This window comes from Stomoxys calcitrans, chromosome 1, assembly GCF_963082655.1.
Source record: "Stomoxys calcitrans chromosome 1, idStoCalc2.1, whole genome shotgun sequence".
In the NCBI taxonomy this organism is placed as follows: Eukaryota; Metazoa; Arthropoda; class Insecta; order Diptera; family Muscidae; genus Stomoxys; species Stomoxys calcitrans.
In genome coordinates this window covers 182660121-182680578 of record NC_081552.1, presented here as the reverse complement: position 1 = coordinate 182680578, position 20458 = coordinate 182660121, and the positions used below count along the sequence as shown (strand labels likewise).

The following is a 20458-nucleotide window of genomic DNA, read 5'->3' as shown; positions in this document are numbered from 1 at the left end:
GTCAACCACTATTGACAACTGTCAAAATGACATTTAATGAAAATTGACTTTTTACTGTTCTTTTCCGGTAAAATCTTTCACCATGGTAGGTGTCAGCCTAAAATATTTTTAAACAAAAATCGTGAAAATTCAATAGCATCGGTGTAATTTAGTGAAAAATTAGCAGAAAACAATAATGAAAATGAATTTGCCCATAAAGTGTTATTGAAATTTCAAAATAAATCAAAGAATGAACGTTGAATATTTGATTGATAAACAAACCTAATTTTCTTTTGTTTTCCTTTACTCTGCTGCTCTTCAAAAAAAAAAAAAAAACATTGGAAATGTTAACAACAAAAGGGTCGTGTAAGAACCAAGACTATCAAGAAGGCCGCCAAGGTCATCATTGAGAAATACTACACCCGCTTGACATCGGATTTCCATACCAACAAGCGCATTTGTGAGGAAGTTGCCATTATCCCCACCAAGCCCTTGAGAAACAAGATTGCCGGGTAAGTTTCATGTTACAGATCTATTTCATAATTGAATGTTTTAACGTTTGCTGTTTTCTTTCTCTCTTTGTAGTTATGTTACCCATTTGATGGGCCGTCTCCGCCACTCTCAAGTGCGTGGTATTTCCATCAAATTGCAAGAAGAAGAACGTGAACGTCGTGATAACTACGTTCCTGCTGTCTCTGCTTTGGAACAAGATATCATTGAAGTCGATCCCGATACCAAGGAGATGTTGAAGATGTTGGACTTCCACAACATTCGTGGTCTTCAATTGACCCAACCCTCAACCAACACTTACTCTCGCAGAAATTAGATCTTAAGTTCACGTTCAAGCTGGAGTGCAAAATGATTTCCCTGTTTTTTTAGGGAAATGATTTTTTTTGATTTTCAATAAAAAAACAAAAAATGTGGAAAAAAACAAGTGGACAATGTGGAGTTGTGAATGGAATTTTAATATTGGAACAACTGATGAAAGGCATTGCGGCTAAAATGAGAAAAGTGCAAACCTGTCGTGAATTTTTTGTCTATCGTAGATTTTTTGAAGCACGCTTGTTTTTGTTAGAACAAATAATTCCGGAGTACTACTTTGTGGAATTGCTCAAGAGAAATTCATGGGAAACGCATAGCGCACACACTCCAAAGCACTCCGCTCTGACATTGCCATACAGCACTATGATTAACAAATAAAAGTTTATTTACGAATTTCAAGTTTAAATCCGGCTGGAGTGCGGGGAAAATCGCAAGAAATTTTCCTAATTTTATTGCATACCCTCCTAAAATGACCCCAGGAACATGAATATGAAGTCCGTTTTGGGGCTCGGACCAGGGGGCCCAAAACGGATTCCCCCGGAGAAACTCAATTGAAAGCCACCGTCCACAGTTTACGCCTAGTGGAATGCTTTGTATATGAAGTACCTGGAACTGCGTTCGCGGACAATCAGTAGAAACGAATGGAGAGTCTAACAACCGGTACCGGCTCTTGCTTAAATACTTAATACCAGTGACACTTGATATGACAAGGCGACTTATTGGCGTCTTTGAACAACCATAACATTCCCGCAGCGTTTGGTCATATGGACCGGAACAAGCTCACTCAACTATAAAGCTTAGACTCCGTATATTGCATAGTTTGATGATTGCTTTGCACGTCATCACTATACATATTAACCGGTGTCTAAATCAGACCAGGCCATACGATAGTACGGTCCTAGTGACTAGATCTCTCGAAAGCCTTTGATACGGTCAGTAATGCCACGCTCTTTGAGGACATCGTTAACACGTCCCTTCAGCCAGACTTGTAATGTTGGTTTGAGAACTATCTGAGGGGTCACCAGTCGTTCAGTGATAAGAAGCCGAAACCCTGTTGACGAAAACAGGGAGTTTCCCAAGGCATTTGAAATTTCCGACACTGTTTAATCTCTACCTCTCCGATATTCCACACCCTCCAGACGGCATTAAGATCGTATCATTTGCGGACGATTGTAAGATCATGACCTAGGGCTCGCATTGACGACCTCTACGTGAGTTTGAACAACAACCTTGCCAATCTTGACGTTTATTATTTGAAGAGGATCGCTACCTTCACATACAAATGTGACTGCAACAACAAGGTCTGGAGTAGAGCAAGATCTTTAAGTTGTTTGCTGATAAAAAAAAACCTTGTACGTACCGGATTGACCCGATGGAATCCTCCATCGGCAAGGACTGCCGCCTTATTGTAAAACACCCTGCACTGGATAACTATTAACACCACACAGGCTGGGACTTTGAGCTCCGATCTGTGTGGTGGTCATATGTAGTTATCACGAGAAGCTAAGCTGAGCGCCACCGGGCGCGTCCACAGGTTACAACAACAATAACAACTGCTATTGGCCAGTCAGTGACAAACTATGCAGCATACTTCTCACATATCAATAAGTGCTGTGCGATTCAAATTTAAGCTCAATGATATGTGACCTCCTTTCTGTTGCAGATTTCCAACGGCGTTCCGCACAGCGACACCTCTCTTGGGAGAAGTGTGGTTTATGGGTTTGATTTGAGGGCCTTGTTTCTACTTTTGACTTTATTACAAATTGTAGTAGCATGTGGGTATGGTATGTTAAGGCTGTCAAATGTGACGCAGGATATTTTGGATTAGTTGGTGGTGGCCGAATAATGTGGTTGAAGATTTGGGAAAAATGCTGGACTTCAGGTACAACTTTAAACGGGATTTTATTCATGGCTTCTAACATACTTTCTATCTATATATGTTATAGTGCAGAGAACTTGACCTGAGGGATTGATGGCTGAAGATATTTAAGCTAAAACCCCGTCTGCCTATTTTATAAAGGGGAAACAGATGATCGAGCCACTGAATCCGGATTTAAAGAGCAGTGTAAACGGGGTTTAAGGCTACCGAAGACTTCATACAGTTGTTTCCATCGTGAAAGATTCAGAAAGTGGAAGTAAGCTAAGTCCCACTATCTAAGCTATAAAGGCATAAGCAAGGAAGCGTTTTCAAATTTGCTTATTTTGTAACTTTTCAATGGGTTTTAAGAGAGTTGGGCTTATGTATAAAGGTGTTCAAATACATACAATTGCCCGAGTTATCTCTTTAATGTTATTGTTGTTGTAGCCACATGTCTATATGTCTATATACAGCTACTCCGTATGGAGCACACCATTATCCGCAATTTGTGGACGCGACCGATAGCGCGCAGCTAAACTTCTCGTGATAACAATGAACACCACACAGATGGGAACTCAAAGTTCCAGCCTGGGTGGTGCTCATAGGGCTCGGGCCCCCTTGGATAAACCACATTCGCTGGCATTATGCACTATTTGTATTTTTACCAAGATCTGTTAATATATATTACACATATAGCTATATGAGGTTTAACACGAGTCCCTTATTGTGATTTCCAATACTTTGCCTTGTAACGGTGTGTGGAATGCACTCAGAGTTACATTTTGCATAGGTTTATGTGAGCCGTATTTACACTACACTCATGTATACTACAACAGGGTGTCAATCCCAAGGCAGCCGGTTGTACGTGCCGGATTGACACTAATTTTACCTGAAAATTCTTATCTTATTTTTAATATTGGAATCATTATTCCAATATTAAAAATTCAAACTATATAAAAATCGTTTTTTCCAGACACAAAAGGCTGTATAAGAACGCCATTGTAGTTTGCGTTGCCGTACATGTAACGAAAGGTATGATGCAATAAATTTCGGCAGTTGGTTACCCTGTTTTCTATTCTTATTAGAAATGTCATAGATAACAGCTGTAGAACCAGTGTATTGCAACGAACGCAACAAAATATGTAGTAGCAAATTTGTGTGTGTGTGGAAAAATCAAAATAAAACACAAATTAGATAAATTGTTAATAATTAGTGATAGACATTAATTGTTTATGTACTTAGTTAAATTTAAACGAAAAAACATACAAAAATCTCTAGTGCTCGCGTATGAGAGTAAACCCGAAAAAATAACTACATCCCATCCAAAACAGCTTCCAAGAACAGTAACAATTCGTGCATACATACATATTTACACAGTTTGGTCGCTGTTCACTTTCGTGTAAGTATATACATATCTATGTATAATGTAATTTGTTCTATGCGTTATATTAAATCGAGCAACTCTAAATTCTGCAAACTGGCGGGAATATGTTATGGTTAGCAAAGCCGCAAACACGCAATATGGTTAATAACACAAAGTGAGCTGCCTACAATGCCTACGGCTGCAGTAGTGAAGAAAATTAAATTAAATACCAATCACGATTTGTTTTTTAAGTATGTATTGGGTTGCCCAAAAAATAATTGCGGATTTTTTAAAAGAAAGTAAATGCATTTTTAATAAAACTTAGAATGAACTTTAATCAAATATACTTTTTTTACACTTCTTTTCTAAAGCAAGCTAAAAGTAACAGCTGATAACTGACAGAAGAAAGAATGCAATTACAGAGTCACAAGCTGTGAAAAAATTTGTCAACGCCAAATACTTTTTGGGCAACCCAATAGTAGGTATTCCCTTGGATGTGAGAGGGCGGTATGTTTAGTTTAACACAGAAGTTGCCCTTAAGAAGGCAGCGAACATGATATAGCTTCTATATTGAACTGTTGTTAACCTTCGCAACCTTAATCACAAGTTCATTTATAAAAGCCACATTTGCATGTGGAGGTAGCAATCTTGATCCGGTCCATAAGACCGATCGCCATTTACGTCATGGCTATTGTCATATTAAGCATCATAGGCACTCAGTATTAAAGCAAGAGCCGGTGCTGCCCGACCTCCGTGAGACTCCACTCGATATTGCTGATTGTCCGCTGCAGTTGCAACTACTTCGTATGCATTCCACTATCCGCAGCCTTTGGGCGCTACCGGGCTTTCATCTGAGCTCCTCGTGACCACGAAAAACACCACACATCCTGTATGGTTGTAGTTTTTCTTGTAGCAGTGTGTTATACACTGAGGCGGCAGCACTTGCCGATGAAAGACTCCATCGGCTCAATCTGGTACGTACAACCGGCTGCCAAGGGATTCTTGTAGCAGTGTCTTGTACACTGAGGCGGCAGCACTTGCCGATGAAAGACTCCATCGGCTCAATCCGGTACGTACAACCGGCTGCCAAGGGATTGACCTGATGGTATTCAACTAATTTTAAATGGTTCGGCATGTTATGTTGCAAAAATCATGCCAAATATAGCACCACAAGATGGTGGATATATATTCTTGATTTTAAATGGATCTAGCCATGTCCGTTCGTCCGTCTATCTGTCAAAAGCGCTCTAGCTTTCGAAGAAATAAAGCTAGGCGCATGAAATTTTGCAGAAATACTTCCTATTAGTGTAGGACGGTTGGGATTGTAAATGGGCCATATCGGTCCATGTTTTGATATAGCTGCCATATTATCCGAATTGGGTGAAATTTAGCTTGACTTCCAACAACTGTGCAAAGTATGGTTCAAACCGGTTCATAACCTGATATAGTTGCCACATACATTCCTTAAGCCTCTAGAGGACGAAACTCTTATCCGATTTGGCTGAGATTTTGTACAACGGCTTCTCCCATGAAATCAACATACGTCTCAAATATCGTCTGAATCGGTCTATAGCCTGATACAGCTCCCATATAAACCGAACTCGCCCCTGAAGGGCGCAATTTTTATCTGAATTGGCTGAAATTTTACACAATGACTTCTAATATGGTCTTAGACATTCAATTAATTTATAGTTCGAATCGGACTTGATATAGCTCCAATAGCATAGCATTTCTTATCCCTTATCCTTTGTTTGCCTAAAAAGAGATACCGGACAAAGAACTCGACAAATGCGATCCATGGTGGAGGCTAAATAAGATTAGGCCCGGCCGTACTTAACAGGCTTTTACTTGTTTGCGCTAATTCGGTAAAATTTGGTACAGATCTCCTGAATCACACTGTCCTAATCCAATATTTCCGCTGTATAGACCAATCTTATTTGAATCACGAGCCCCGCAACTTGAGTTTAGTTAAACAATTTCCTCATCGGAATTTTCATAAAACTTCTTAACACAGCCACATCTCAATGAAGCTAATTTTGGGTAAATTTTTCCGAGGGACTTGAATAAAACATTGGTGAACTGCGATAAGACCTCTATCATGTCAATGAGTGCTGTCTGATTCAAACTTTAGCTCAATAATAAGTTGCTTTTATAGCCGAGTCAGCGAGGCGTCGCGGCACATTTTCATAGAGAAGTCTAACAATGCTGAAGGCCTCACAAATGTTGCCTTAGAGGTAAACCCCTGAAATCTTTTCAACTTTGAGCAGTCTAAAATATTGTTTAACAATGAAAGTTCTAGCGTTAAATTGTGTATAATTTATACTTTTTTTGAAATTGCTTAATACTATAGCTCCGAAAGCACACACATAGTAATTCATCCACGGCATAGAATATGATGATGATTTTTCATATTTTGCTTTGTTCTGGTTTTTCTGTTAATTCCAATTTCATAGCAAAGACTAAACAAACAAGAAAACTATAAACATCATTTACCGGTGGGAGCGGAGCGAGCACAAAGCATAGAAATCACATAAACAGAAAAGATACAACAAACGGCGCTGTTAACTGCAAAAGCGATGATGACGAATGAACAGAAACGAGCTACCATGCAAACAAATTCCCCCCAAGCCCACAATAGTTTTTTGGCCGAATGAAACAGTGCGTTGGAAACGAGTGTAGTAGCTGGCTAGAACTACATCATACTTGCATAGCGAATGACCATAAGTTTCTTTACGAATCTAGGCGCATTGTGAAATAAGTAAGTGTCATCACTGTTCCTTAGGGCGGTGGATATTTGCGATGCGGACAAGTACTCCTTAGAATCTTCTGCATCTGTCGAAGTATTTTTAGCCTTTTCCTCCTCCCCTCTTTTGATCGAGGTAGGTGTATATCCTGTTTCCATCAACACAGACGAATTACTGTGAGCACCAAACAGGCTGGAACAATGGGGTTCGATCTGTGTGGTGTTCAATGCTTTCACGGAAGCTTAGCTGCGACCTACCGGGCGCATCCACAGTCTCCGGATAGTGGAATGCTCCATACGGTGTAGTTGCAACGGCACTCGCGGACAATCAGCGGTATCGAGCAGAGAGTCTCAGTGAGAGGCCGGGCGGCAACGGCTCTTGTACAAATACAGAGTTCCTATGATGTCCAATATGACACCACCATGTTCCCGCAGCGATCGGTCCTTTGGATCGGAATGAGCTGGCTCACCTACAGGAGCTTAACGAGGATTGCCTACTCCACATGAAAATGTGGCTTCAACAACAACAACAAAGAAATCTTAACTACTTGTCTTAGTTCTCATGTGGACCACCTCTAGCAGGAGACACATGTACTACTCGTGCGAAGACATACTTACATGCTGTCTAAGCAATACCTTTTGGACTGATATCGCAGGGACCATCCAAATCTATCATATTGTGGATAGCCATCCACCGCCCAGAAGGCGTAAAGTGGATCTTCATGATGGAGAGCGGGTGCTTCAACGCTATAAGATCAGCGTTGTAGATCAAGCAACATATCAAGCGGATCTAGCCTACATTCATGCAGACACGGTAGTAGATGCGGTGAATAGCTGGTCCTTAGAGAACGACCGCAACCCATTGCCCTATTGAATTTGATATGCCCCGGCAAACCATAGTAGTTCTGGCTCAATTGCGTTTCGGCGGATGCAGCCGACCGAACTCCTACAAAACCAGGATTGATGGCAACGAGCAGGAAGTGTTTCCCGATTGTGACCTGGGAATACACGACATACGTCACCTGTTTAACTGCTCAGTCAGACCTACTCGACTCAGACTCAGATCCCTCTTAAAACAACCCACTATATTCGAAGAGTTCCTGGATCTGGATATCCGGCAGAACCAAGCAAACGAAAGATAGAACACAACACACTGCTATAACAACAACAACCACCGTAGACAAGCAGATGGTCGGACAGACAGATAGATGTTGTTGTAGCCTATATATGTCTATATGTGGAGGTGGCTAATGGTGAGCAAGCTCGTTCCGATCCAAAGGACCGTTCGCCGCGAGAACATGATGGCCATTGGTTATTTAAAGGCGCCAATAACTCGCCTTTTCATATCAAGCATCATAGGCACTCGGTAATCATGCAGGAGATGGTAGCCGGGCTCTCATTAAGATTCTACGCTCGATACCGCTGATTGTCCGCGACTGCAGATTGGAGCTCAAAAAAGTTCGAGCCTGTGTGGTGCTCATAGTTATTTCGTGCCGGGAGGCAGATGGATATACAGACGTAAACGCAGATGGATAGACAGACGTAAAGACAGACGGGCTGGCAGATGGACTGACAGACAGACGGATAGGTATATGGATAGACACACAGACATCGCTTAATCGTCTTAGAATTTTAAGACGATCAAGAACATTTAGTTGTTGCAAACGGATTTGCAAAATGAATCTACCTCCGTCCTATTGATGTTATAATCACTTATATATTCAAGTCTGACTGATGCTATGTTGACGATTGACCTATTCGTCACTACACTCAATACACTCTTAGATTTGTTCTTTGTCAATAATTCTTTGAAGATATCATTATATGATCAGATTTCTGTTCCATGTTTCTCTAAGCATGATCTGATTTATCTCGTCTACGATTTTGCTTTGCGGGAGGAAGAGGAGGACGTATTTTATCGTGACTACGGAAATTTGAATTATGAACATTTAGTTGGTATGATCTACCAGGTTAACTGAGATGACATATTTACACTTTTAACTGTCGATCAGCAGTCGGCTTTCATGACGGATAACATTTTACGTCTCTATGATGCAACAGTTCCAAAAAGGATTAAAAGGGTCTCGGCCAACACAAAGCCATGGTTCAATTCAAGAATCAAGGCGCTTATCGGGGACAGGGACTTGGCTTACAGTAGATGGAAGCGTTTCAAGTCTGCAGAGCTGAAAGAAGAATTCCGTGATGCCAGGAGGAAAGTCAACAGTTTTATTAATGCGGCTAAAATGGAGTATTATACTTCAAGATTTGAGTGCGCAGTGGGCTTGAAGAGTAAATGGAAGGTGATACAAGACATCGGAGTTGGTAAACCCAAGTGAACCACTCGATACCATGGGGATCCAAATGAACTTAACAGGACCTTCATAAGCATACCCAATTTACAAACGGACACGCAATTTTACTGTGATGATGATGTGCCGGCTTTCGTTTTTGATGCCCGCAGTCATTTTGAATTTAGATGTGTTAGCCATGAGGAGGTTTATGAGAGTTTTGTCCGTGTTAAATCAAATGCAATTGCTTTGGACGGAGTTGATCCGAGATTTGTACGAATGTTACTTCCATATCTCCTACCGTACTTTACGTACATGTTTAATACAATTTTGAGATCCAGTGTGTATCCTATTATTTGGAAGCATTCAATGATTATCCCCATTCCCAAATCCAACGTTGATTATCAGCCGATATCGTTTCTATGCTATCCCTCTAAGGTTTTCGAGAAAATCCTTCATGGACAGATGTCGGTATATCTTCACCAAGAGTCCTTGTTGTCAGAAAGACAGTCCGGTTTCCGTTCTGATCATAGTTTCATTACTGCATTGGTTGAAGTGGCTGAATCGATCAGAAATGACATTGATGAGTACAAAGTTGGCTTTCTGGTTCTTTTGGATTACTCCAAAGCTTTCGACACGGTTGATCACCAGAATTTGTGCATGAAACTAAGGATTTTTTTAAATTCACATCAACGGCAACGAGTCTGGTTATGTCGTATCTGAGCGATAGACGGGAGTCAATATGCGCAGGGAATATATTATCTAACCCCTTGTTCGTATCTAAGGGGTTCTCCAAGGCTCGATAATAGGCCCACTTCTTTTTTCATTATATGCGAACGACTTGCCTCGCTAACTAGAACACGGTCAGATAATGATGTATGCTGAATATAAACATAACGCGGACCTACTTCGCGTTTATGACTGGGCGACTGCAAATGTTTTGTTGTTAAATCCAAGTAATTCCAAATGTTTGGTTGTTCACAAAAACAAGAATTTCAACATGCGACAACCGGATATTTACTTTAATGGTCAGAGGAATTTAGGTGCGATTTTTAACAGTTGTTTGAGCTGGTCCGATCGTGCTAACGTTGCAGCAAAGCTTCGTGCTTTGTGGATCACACACTCTTTTACACCCATAAATATGCGAATTCTTCTGGCGAAAACATTCTAGTTCCAGGTTTGATATATGGTTGTGAACCTTTTTCAAATTGTGATTTTTCGAGCCTCCGCAAATTGAATGTCGCTTTTAACAGCATAGTCCGTTATGTGTATGGTTTAAATAGGAGCCAGCATGTTTCGCAATATGTAGATTCCCTATTTGGACTTAGTTTCAACAATCTTATAAATACCAGATCATTAATATTTTTACATGAGGTTATTAGATATTTGTTTGAGAGACTGAGATTTGCCCAATCAGATAGAGGAGGAAATTTAACACCTTTTAGAAGACGGAGTCTTATATCTGAGCGACAATTTTATATTAGCAACATACGTCTTTGAAATAATCTACCACACGATAGTCAATGCATCAGCAACACGATTACATTTAAAATACGGATAATTAAATTTTTCTCATAGTTAACTGCTATTTTATTTTTTTAAATTTTGCTTTAAAATTTTTTCAAATTATAAATTTATTTGTGCTTTTGTTAAATTCACAATTACATACGGTTTTTTTTTAACACTTGTTTTAAACACTCTTTTGTTCCACTTTTATTTATTGTAACCTAGTTTATTTATTGCGAGCCTACTTAAGTCGGATGTAATATATAACAATAAATCTACACTATAATTGTAAGATTATTAACTTGTTGTGTAGACAATAAATCCATAAATAAATAAATAAAAATATGCAAAATGTTACCGAAATTAATTTAAAATTACCCACTTGAAATATTTAAGAAATGAAGCATATAGATCGGTTTATATGGGAGCTTATATACCGGTTTTGATCATAATTGGTAGGGATGTTGGAAATCATAGCAGAACCACTTGTATATATTAAGCCAAATCGCAGACTGCGATACTGATTTATATGCCAGCTTTATCGAAAAGTGAACCGATTTGGTCTGATAACCATCCCAACTGACTCACTCTTGCAATATATTTTTGGGCTTAATTTCGAGCGTCGAAGTTTGCATGCTTTTGACAAACAAATGGACATAGCACATGTAGGACTTAAATTTGTTAAGAAGAATAACATATAAAAGCGTCCTAAGTTCGGCTGTGCCGCATCTATTATGCATGGATCGCATTTGTCAAGTTCTTTGCCCGATATCTCTTTATAGCACGGCTGCGGATTCGAGCAATTTTGCCCGGAGTCGGAGTCGAGAAAATTATCTCGACTCCATTTCCGGACAAGGTAGTAAAAATGTTAAAAAAAAAAATAATTCTAAAAATTATAATTAACTAAAGAAACTTTCAATAATTTTTTTTTCCAAAAATGTCATCGAAAAAGAACAAATAGGATTTGTTAAAATTTTGTCTTATGAAAAAATTCAACAAAATTTTGTCTTAAGGAAAAATTTTATTAAATATTTGTCCTAAGAAAAAACTTCATTAGAATTTTGTGTTAAGAAAAATATTAGTTTGAATTTTGCCTTAAGTAAAATTTCATTAAAATTTTGCTTTAAAAAACATTTGTCTTTCTGGGATTCCATTGCAGAATATAGTCCAACTTTAGACCATTGTTTAATGCTTTCTATTCAAAGAATAACATAGTAAAAAACATTTAAGAGTTACGTATCACGATTTCAATTTCGACCAAGAAATATCATCAGCGGTACATACCATCCCAACTAGAGTAGGTTGTAAAGCACACATCTGAATTTGAACAGGGCTCTTTAAGACGACTTGCTTCACAAGCGCAATAGAAAACAAATTCGCACGGCGATCGCCCAACGGTTGATGCTGTCAGTGCCGTTTTTGTGTATATGCAGTGATACCTACACCACATGTGACGTGCCTTTCGTTTGGTTTGTCTGTTTGCGCTTTTTTTTTTTTGGGTCTTAAATCTATTGAGATTCCCTTGCAGGATATTGTCCGGCTTTAAACCATCTGGCTTCAGAAGTATCCATGCCTCAGAACCACAAAACAACACGGGTTGTATCAGTGTCTTGTATGGTGTAATCTTCGTCTGTCTAGAGGTGCCCTTGTTTCTAAACTGCTTACTTAATCCAAAGTAGCATCTGTTTACCAGTATTATTCTTCGCTTTCTCTTAAAAGAAGTGTCATTCGTTTCGTTTACGGCGTTACCGAGGTAGATAAAGTGGCTGACTATCTCAAAGTTGTGGTTCCCAACTTTATCCATTTTTCTTCTTCTGATCGGTTGTACAAGGCGTTTTGGGAGTTGAAACAATCCATTTCGTCTCCATTTACTGCCATACCCATTTTCACTGACTCACTTTCGATTCTTTCAAAGGCTGCAGTTACTACTTTCCGTGACCGGCCTATGATATCGATGTCGTCGGCATAGGCGAGTAGCATGTGCTCTCTTGTGATTAGTGTGCCATATCTATTCACTTCTGCATCTCGTTTAATCTATTCCAGCAGGATAAGAGATCACACGAAACAGCCGTCTCCTTGTCTGGAATCTCGTTTACTATTAAATGGTTCGAAGAGATTCTTTCCTATTCTTACTGAGGACTTGTATCAGCATGTGTCATCCTGTAGAGTCTTATTAATTTTGCAGGTATACCAAATTCAGAAATGGCTTGAAATACCTTTGAACGTAAAGGGGCATCGAAAGCGGCTTTGCAGTCAACAAAGAGATGGTAGGTGTTGATTTGTCCTTCTCGGGTCTTTTCCAGGATTTGGCACAGTACGCTCTAAAGTATCTGGTATACGAGGGGGAGAAGATTTATTCCTCTGTAGTTGTCACATTCCATCTTCTCTCCTGTCTTGTGTATGGGACATAGTATGCTGAGGTTCCAATCATCGGGTATGCGTTTTTCCAGTCAGATTGCGCAGACAAGCTGATGCATACGCCTAATCAGCTTGCCGCCTCCGGTTTTAAATAGTTCAGCGAGTAACCCGTCGGCTTCTGCTGCCTTGTTGTTCTTCAATCGCGTCACTACTTCTTGGACTTCATACTGCCTAGGAGGTAAACATTCTATACCATCATCAGGGATTGGTTCTGCAATATTCTTTTCGCCGCCTTCGTCGGACACTAGTAAATGGGTAAAATGTTCTTTCCACATTCACAGAATGCTATCTGTGTCAGCTACCCGACTTCATCTTTGTCTTTACAAGAGAATGTGCCTGCACCAAAGCCATCGGTGTGATGTTTAATTCTTTTGTAGAATTTCTGGACTTCATTCTCACTCCTGTACATCTCAATTCGCTAACACTCACGTCTTTCCATTTCCTTTTTCTTTCTACGGAATAGACGTTTCTCCTCTCTCCTTTTCTCTCCATATCTCTCCTTCATCTGGTGCGTTGTTATTGATTGCGGTGTTGCTCTATATGCCGCATTCTTGGCTTTAGTACCATCTCGATACTCCTGGTCGTATTATGGGTTTCCTGGGGGGAGGATTCCAGTGCCCAAGTACGGATTTCGCGGCTTTTTCCATGGAGGGGCAATGGTTTGCCACTGCGCCATTATATCATCGGAACAAGGAGTTCTTTCATCAAGCATTTGGGTCAGTCGAGTGGAGTAGCCGTTGCCATCTGTTGTGTTTGTAGCTTTTCAATGTCCAGCTTCTGTGCAGTGTCAAATCGTACTTTCCTCGCCATATTCAAACGGGTACGAACCTTTGCTATAACAAGGTATTGATCCGAATCTTTATTCGCTCCACGGATCGATCGTACATCTAACACGCTCGTACATCTAACAATGCCTCTCATCTAGCACAATGTGATAAATTTAATTCCTCGTGTTTTGATCGCGTTGTCACCCGATATTTGTGAATATCTTTATGTTGAAATTACTACTAACTACCATGTTTTTTGCCTACGTTTGGTACTCGAATCGACACGCTGGAAAAATGCCTTCCATCTATTACAACATGATATTTTGATTTCTTGTGTTTTGATCGGGTGAAACCACTTGGCTTTGTGAATCCTTCGATTTTAAAATCTGGTGCTTCTAACCACCATGTTTTTTGCCGCGGCGAAATCTATTAGCCTCAACCAATTATCGGACGTTATTTCGTGGTGGCTAAACTTTCCCACTGTTGGACCAAAGATGTCTACCTTTGCTTATCTTCGCATTAAAATCTCCCAGAACGATTTTAATATCATGTGTGTTGAGTGTTTCAGTTCCCGACTAACCACAAATCCGCTGCCAAATTCATGCCTCCTGCTATGGCAGCTATAGTATAGTTCGTCATCGTTTGGTGTTGTTTTCACGCCATTTCCAGTCTAACGCACTTCCTGTAAGGCGCTAATATCTGCCGTGTACTTCTCTAACACATCCGCCAGCGCGTATACTGCACCTTCTCTATAGTGCGTGCGAACATTCCAGGTGCAGATCCGCATGGTCAACATTAGGGGGTCCGTTTTTACTATTACTTTGTCTCTCAAAGTGATTCTTCCAGTTTTTGGAAGTCAGAACCAAAACATCTCATGTAAAACTTCAAACAAATCCGATAATAATTGCGTCCTCTGGCGGCTCAAAAATCAAGATACGAGATCGGTTTATATAGGAGCTATATCAGGTGAGGAACCGATTTGGACCATACTCGGCAGAGATGTTGGAAGTCAAAACAAAACACTTTATGCAAAATTTCAGCCAAGTCGGATAATAATTGGGTCCTCTAGAGGCTCAAGAAGTGAAGATCCGAGATTGGTTTATATGGAAGCTATATCAGGTTATGAACCGATTTGGGCCATACTTGGCAAAGTGGTTGAAAGTCAAAACAAACTACTTCATGCAAAATTTCAGCTAAATCGCATATTTGCGCCTTCTAGGGCTAAGCACCCCCCAGAATTTTAAATATTCCATTGTTTTCATCAAAATTTACAAATTTTATTTTTATTACTGTTCAAAGGGCCTTAGCCCCTCCCCCCCAGTAAGCTGGGCTGGATTCGCTAATGAAGGCAGCCATATCAAAATATGGACCGATATAGTCCATTTGCAATCCAAACCCACCTATACCAAATTTTAAGCGCCTAGCTTTACTCCTTCGAACGTTAGCGAGCTTTTTACAGAAAGACAGACGGACGGATATGGCTAGATCGACTTGAAATGTCATGGCTATTTCGATGTGTAAAAAATTAAAAATCGTTATTTTTACCCTCCACCATAGGATGGTGGAGAGTGCAAAATTTCAAGCAAATAGCTTCATTTGTTCATACCAGTTATCTAAAAACATTACGAATTGTTAAAGTCTACATTGTTCAGTTTTTTCTAACGCACTGTTAGCCGCAATTTTTGGTGTCTTTAACTGTGGCAAATGCGCACGAGTACGCTCAACTATATGGAATTCATTTCAGTTGTTACGTGCTAAGCAAACGTTCCGGGTGTTGTCGGTCTTCATCACAATAAAGGTTCGCAGCAAATTTGAAAAGCAATACACAAAAATAAAAGTTTATAAATTAAATAAAGCAAAAAAAAAAAAAATGAATGAAATGGAAAAAAAATAAAAATAATATCAATTTTTAGCTAAAAAAATAACGGTGTGGTGGTTAAAAGTGCAAAAAAAAATGTATTTAACCGGTGAAATCGGCTTGGATATGACAAAATCATAATTTTTTGGTTGAGAGATTAGTGATTTAAAGTTTTGAATACGCAATTACTTATAAGAAAGTTAAGAATTTTGTAGAATGTTTTTTTTTTTTTAATGCGAAATTTTTTGACTTTTCTATGCTTTAATTTATTTAATAAAAGACGAAAAAAATCAAAATTTTATCTTGCAAATCGATAAAAGTTCAACCACCCCTTCGGGTTTCTCTCAATTCAACAGAGGGAAAAACTATTTAAAACCATTTTCTTCCAGTTGGGGATACATTCGGCAGCATCCAGCCACCAACCCCCCATTAATGTTTGCATTCACTCATTCTTCGTTTTCCTCTCTTTCTTTGTTTTTGTTTTGTCGTTCCTCATCCCCATCATATGTGATTCAGAGTTTAAGTGTCTCTCCTTCTCACACCCCCCTCTCTAAGGAAGTAAAAAAAGGCAACAGGATAACATAAAAAAAAACTAAAAGAAAAACCGGAAACATAACAACTGTGAAATAACTGCAGCAGAGCAGAAAATACGTAACAAAGGGTCTTTTGATTCTATTTCACCGAAAGGTAAGTGAACATAAGTTTGCATTAATTCTTATCTATGCTGTTTGGGGGACATTTTAATAGACCAGGGAGAGCATAATAGAATCAAATTAAAAAAAGTGGAAGATGCTATAAAAACCCTACGAAAAGGGAAGAAATATTGTGAGGGTTAAACGTGGATTATGATTAATAATATCTTATTATTAGTCCGTATGGAGGCCAAATAAGCGCAGAGGTTAGCATATCCGCCTATGACGCTGAACGCCTGGGTTCGAGTCCTGGCGAGAACATCTAACAAAATTTAAAGCGGGGGTTATCCCCTCATAATGCTGGCTACATTTTTGAGCTAATATGCCATGTAAAAACTTATCGCCAAAGAGATGTCGCCCTGCGACACGCCGTTCGGACTAGGCTAAAAGACATCCCTTATCATCGCACAAAACTTTCACTTATCAATGAGTAGATAATCACTTATCAATGTTTATGGACAAGTTTGTAAAATTTGCAATATCTTATTATTAGATTTGAAGTTATTTGTCATACACATAGTCTTATGTTTATCTAGTCAAATTTAATTCTATTATAATTTTTTTACATATTTGAGATCACCACCACATTATACTGATATACGGCTTGGTATAAAAATAGTGTTTAATTTTTTATATGTCATGTTTGCGGATTTTAATAAACTAAACCATAGGAATTATTCATCATTCCTTTTAATACGAGGGCTGCTATATAAGTTTCTGGCCTAGATAAAATCAAGTGTTGTCAGGTTCAATCTGACATTTCCATTGAACATTTTGACATTTTCTAGCATAATCGTCTAAGAGGATTGACAGCAAATGCTTCAAGGTGTCGGTAATTACTTTATTTCTCTTCAAAGCAAACAGCTCTGCCGAAAGAACTTTAAAAAAATCAAATTTACAGCAAAAAGAAAAGAAAGAAAGATAAACATATTGCAAGCTTAGACTACCGAAACGCCATATACGTGCATTACGCCATACTTTCCTTCACGGGATAGTAAATAATGCATGTTTAGAAAATGCAAACTACGCAAACTGCATGCCATTGAGAGCAGAATTCTGTTTGCGGCATGTTCTTAGATAATTCTCATTTATCTTTACTCACAAGCGCCACCAGCCAGTCTAGGTGCGAACTTCAAATTATTTGTCTATAGATAATTTACCTATGTAATCGTACTCAGCAGTGTTTTCAGTATTTTTATGTCCCTTGTGCCCAAATTTCGAATCCATTGTCCCCAAAAATCCCTTAAATTGGATACATTTTTCCCAAATTTAAAGTAATTATTTTTTGTATAGCTATTTGAACATTGAATTTGTAAGACTTCGAGTCATATCGGGTATATACTAAGTTTCACTTTTCCCCTTTAAAAATTATTTGTTATTAATGCAGAAAGGTGCATTAATATAGGTGGTCTCATGCAAACAGCTTAAAACAGCTGGCCGGTTTGACGGTAATAAGATGTCTGTTCTGTGTTTACATTCACAGAAAACCACCCCAACTTTTTGTTTGTGTTTCTCTTTCTCTCATTTTACCTACACACGTACATACACGAGTGCAAGCTTTCTCCCATTTTCCATGCACACGTACATACACCAGTGCAAGTTTCTTTGGTTGTGTTGTCGTTTTTGAAATGACATCTTGATGACGACATGGCGGATTGCACCATATGATTTGTGATTGTTGTACAAATGCGACCACCTTTAATTGTTTTGCCTTGTTATCAAAGATTTTTGTCTGAAACGCTATATTCAAATCTGACATAAGATTTAACAGATGCTTTTAGATCGTGCAAATCGGTCGAAATTTGTAGTGTGTAGTTACACTTATAAATGTAAATTGGGTGAATTATACGAGGGTTGCCTTTTATATTTCGGGATTGGAAAACCTTTGTGTTACAATCTGCCAACTGACAGCTTATTCGTAAGGCTTGACATTTTTGAGTTTATACGTACTCAGAACGTTTTGAAATACAAGCGCTATTTGTGTTATTTATAGTAATTTAAAAGACTCATCTCGCCCAAAAAATGGAATAAATTCGTGAACATTTTCGTGCGATTATTTTTTACAACTTTCGACGTGGATTAACTTAACAACAGTGCATCGATAAACTTAATTCAATTTTTGACGATGAAGCTCCATCAAGGACCAGTGTTTATCGATGTTATGGTGAATTCAACCGAGGTTCACTCCAAAACGAATTTCGTGAAGGTCGTTCGAAATCAGTTGTTCCAAAAACCATTGATGATGTGCACCAACTGATGTTGGAAGATTGTCATGTGACCTATCGTGAGATTGAGACAATCTTAGGTATGTGGGATCAGCATACATTCAAAATGTTCAAAAGCATTTAACGGTACCAAAAATTTTGTTCGCGTTGGATGATCGCCTGTTTTTTTTTTGACTGGACATGTCGCAATCGTATTACTAGAACAACGCAAAACAGTCAATTCTGAGTGGTACACAAACATTTGTTTGACAGTTGTCTTCCAAGAAAGCAGAAAAACCAACCGCCGAAGACAGATCACTCTTCACCATGAAAATACGAGCTCTCACACATCGGCTCAAACAACTGTATTTTTGAGCAATCAAAACATCGACTTGATCCGCCGTATAGTCCTGGGTTCCCAAGATTCGGCCCGGCCGAAGTTAGCACGCTTTTACTTGTTTTCAATTACAGTCTGGATTGCAATTTTTGATTCAATTAATTTTAATTGAATTGAATCTTAAAGAATTTTCAATCACAATCATGATTGAAATTTCTTAATTTTCAATTAAAAAATTTATTGAATCAATCATTTTTGAAATTTAATCGAAATATGTGTGAATTACAAATTTGTGTTAGACCCTATACGCCTTCTTATATAACATTCAATTGATTTTACCTAAGCACCATATGTCGTCCGGAGGCCACCGTAGCGCAGAGGTTAGCATGTCCGCCTATGACGTTGAACGCATAGGTTCGAATCCTGGCGATACCATCAGAAAAAATTTTCAGCGGTGGTTTTCCCCTCCTAATGCTGGGAACATTTGTGAGGTACTATGACATGTAGAACTTCTCTCCAAGGAGGTGTCGCACTGCGGCTCGCCGTTCGGACTCGGCTATAAAAAGTAGGCCCCCTATCATTGAGCTTAAACTTGAATGGGACTGCACTCATTGATATGTGAGAAGTTTGCCCCTGTTCCTTAGTGGAATGTTCATGGGCAAAATTTGCATTTTACCATATGTCGTCCTCTACTATATAACTGGAAGGATATTTCAAAGGTTCATGCATACCACATTCCGATAAATTTATAGCAATCCCACGGCAGCCGATTCTACGAACCGGATTTCAAAAACAAGTTTCAAAAAATTTCAATTATTTTTTAATTGAATCAATTAAAAAATTAATTGAAAATATTCCAAAAACTTCAATCATTTTTTTAATTGGATCAATCAAACAATTAATTGACAAATTCAAAATGTTCAATAATGTTTTTAATAGAATATGCAATTTTTTAACTTACAAATTTTTCAATTACTTCTTCAAAAACGGCGATTGATAATATCATTTTCGTGAGTGAAAAGCAGTTTAAATTAAAAAATTAATTGGTTCAATTTCGTGATTGAAATAGTTTCAGTTAAAGTCTTAATTGGTTCAATAAATTTTGTGATTGAAACAAAATTTTATTTTTTTCTGAGATGTTATACATTCCCTACTGTTATAAGTTGTTGGCCCTTCGGTATACTCCTTTCTGCCCCTGTCGGATACAAGCATCTGGGCAATCCCATGGCAGACGGGCAATCCCATGGCAGACAGTTGTACGCACCGGATTGGCCCGATGAAGTCTTTCATCGGCAAGGGCTGCCGCCTCAGTGTACAATACACTGCTACAACAACAACAACAAGCATTTGGAAAAATTTGTGGTTAGAATATCCTGAACATACATCTGTACATGTTACCAGTTTGCCCCTGTTCCTTAGTGGAATGTTGATGGTCATAATTTCCACATGTTACCAGATATCCCGTTCAGTCTTTACGGGCTGATGACCCTGTACCAAAGCCATCGGTTTGAAGTTAAATTCTAGAATTGGTAGAATTTTTTGGGTTTCTTGTAGCTTCAGAAGAATCTTGATTCGCTCTTATTCACATCTCTTCGATAGGGGACCCAATACCAGGCTTGAACT

The 20458-nt window shown here is 38.8% G+C and overlaps 2 protein-coding genes and 1 long non-coding RNA gene across 9 annotated transcripts in view; all 3 read left to right on the top strand.

Moving 5' to 3' along the window:
- On the top strand, positions 1-913 carry LOC106084957 (small ribosomal subunit protein eS17). Its single transcript, XM_013248943.2, has 3 exons — positions 1-85; positions 340-491; positions 565-913. The coding sequence occupies exons 1-3, from the start codon at positions 83-85 to the stop codon at positions 803-805; spliced, it is 396 nt and encodes a 131-aa protein (XP_013104397.1). The 5' UTR covers positions 1-82; the 3' UTR covers positions 806-913.
- Positions 914-2616: 1703 nt separating this feature from the next.
- On the top strand, positions 2617-3080 carry LOC131995009 (uncharacterized). Its single transcript, XR_009397060.1, has 2 exons — positions 2617-2683; positions 2748-3080. It is a non-coding gene; the product is annotated as an uncharacterized LOC131995009 (long non-coding RNA).
- A 685-nt stretch (positions 3081-3765) lies between these two features.
- LOC106084962 (alpha-tubulin N-acetyltransferase 1) overlaps positions 3766-20458 on the top strand; it is a 171866-nt gene continuing 155173 nt past the window's right edge. For 2 of the 7 annotated variants that reach the window (XM_059360754.1, XM_059360755.1), the window contains exons 1-2: positions 3768-4058; positions 16119-16289. The gene's annotated coding sequence lies outside the window, so the exon portion shown is untranslated. Of the gene's footprint in view, positions 4059-15485; positions 15543-16118; positions 16290-20458 lie in introns of those variants that run through there. The other 5 variants (XM_059360748.1, XM_059360756.1, XM_059360749.1 and 2 more) reach the window with 5 other exon arrangements.

Excerpts from the sequence above, each read along its gene's own strand:
- LOC106084957 (XM_013248943.2), top strand. Across the intron at positions 492-564 it reads TTGAGAAACAAGATTGCCGG|TTATGTTACCCATTTGATGG; the intron begins GTAAGTTTCATG and ends CTCTCTTTGTAG.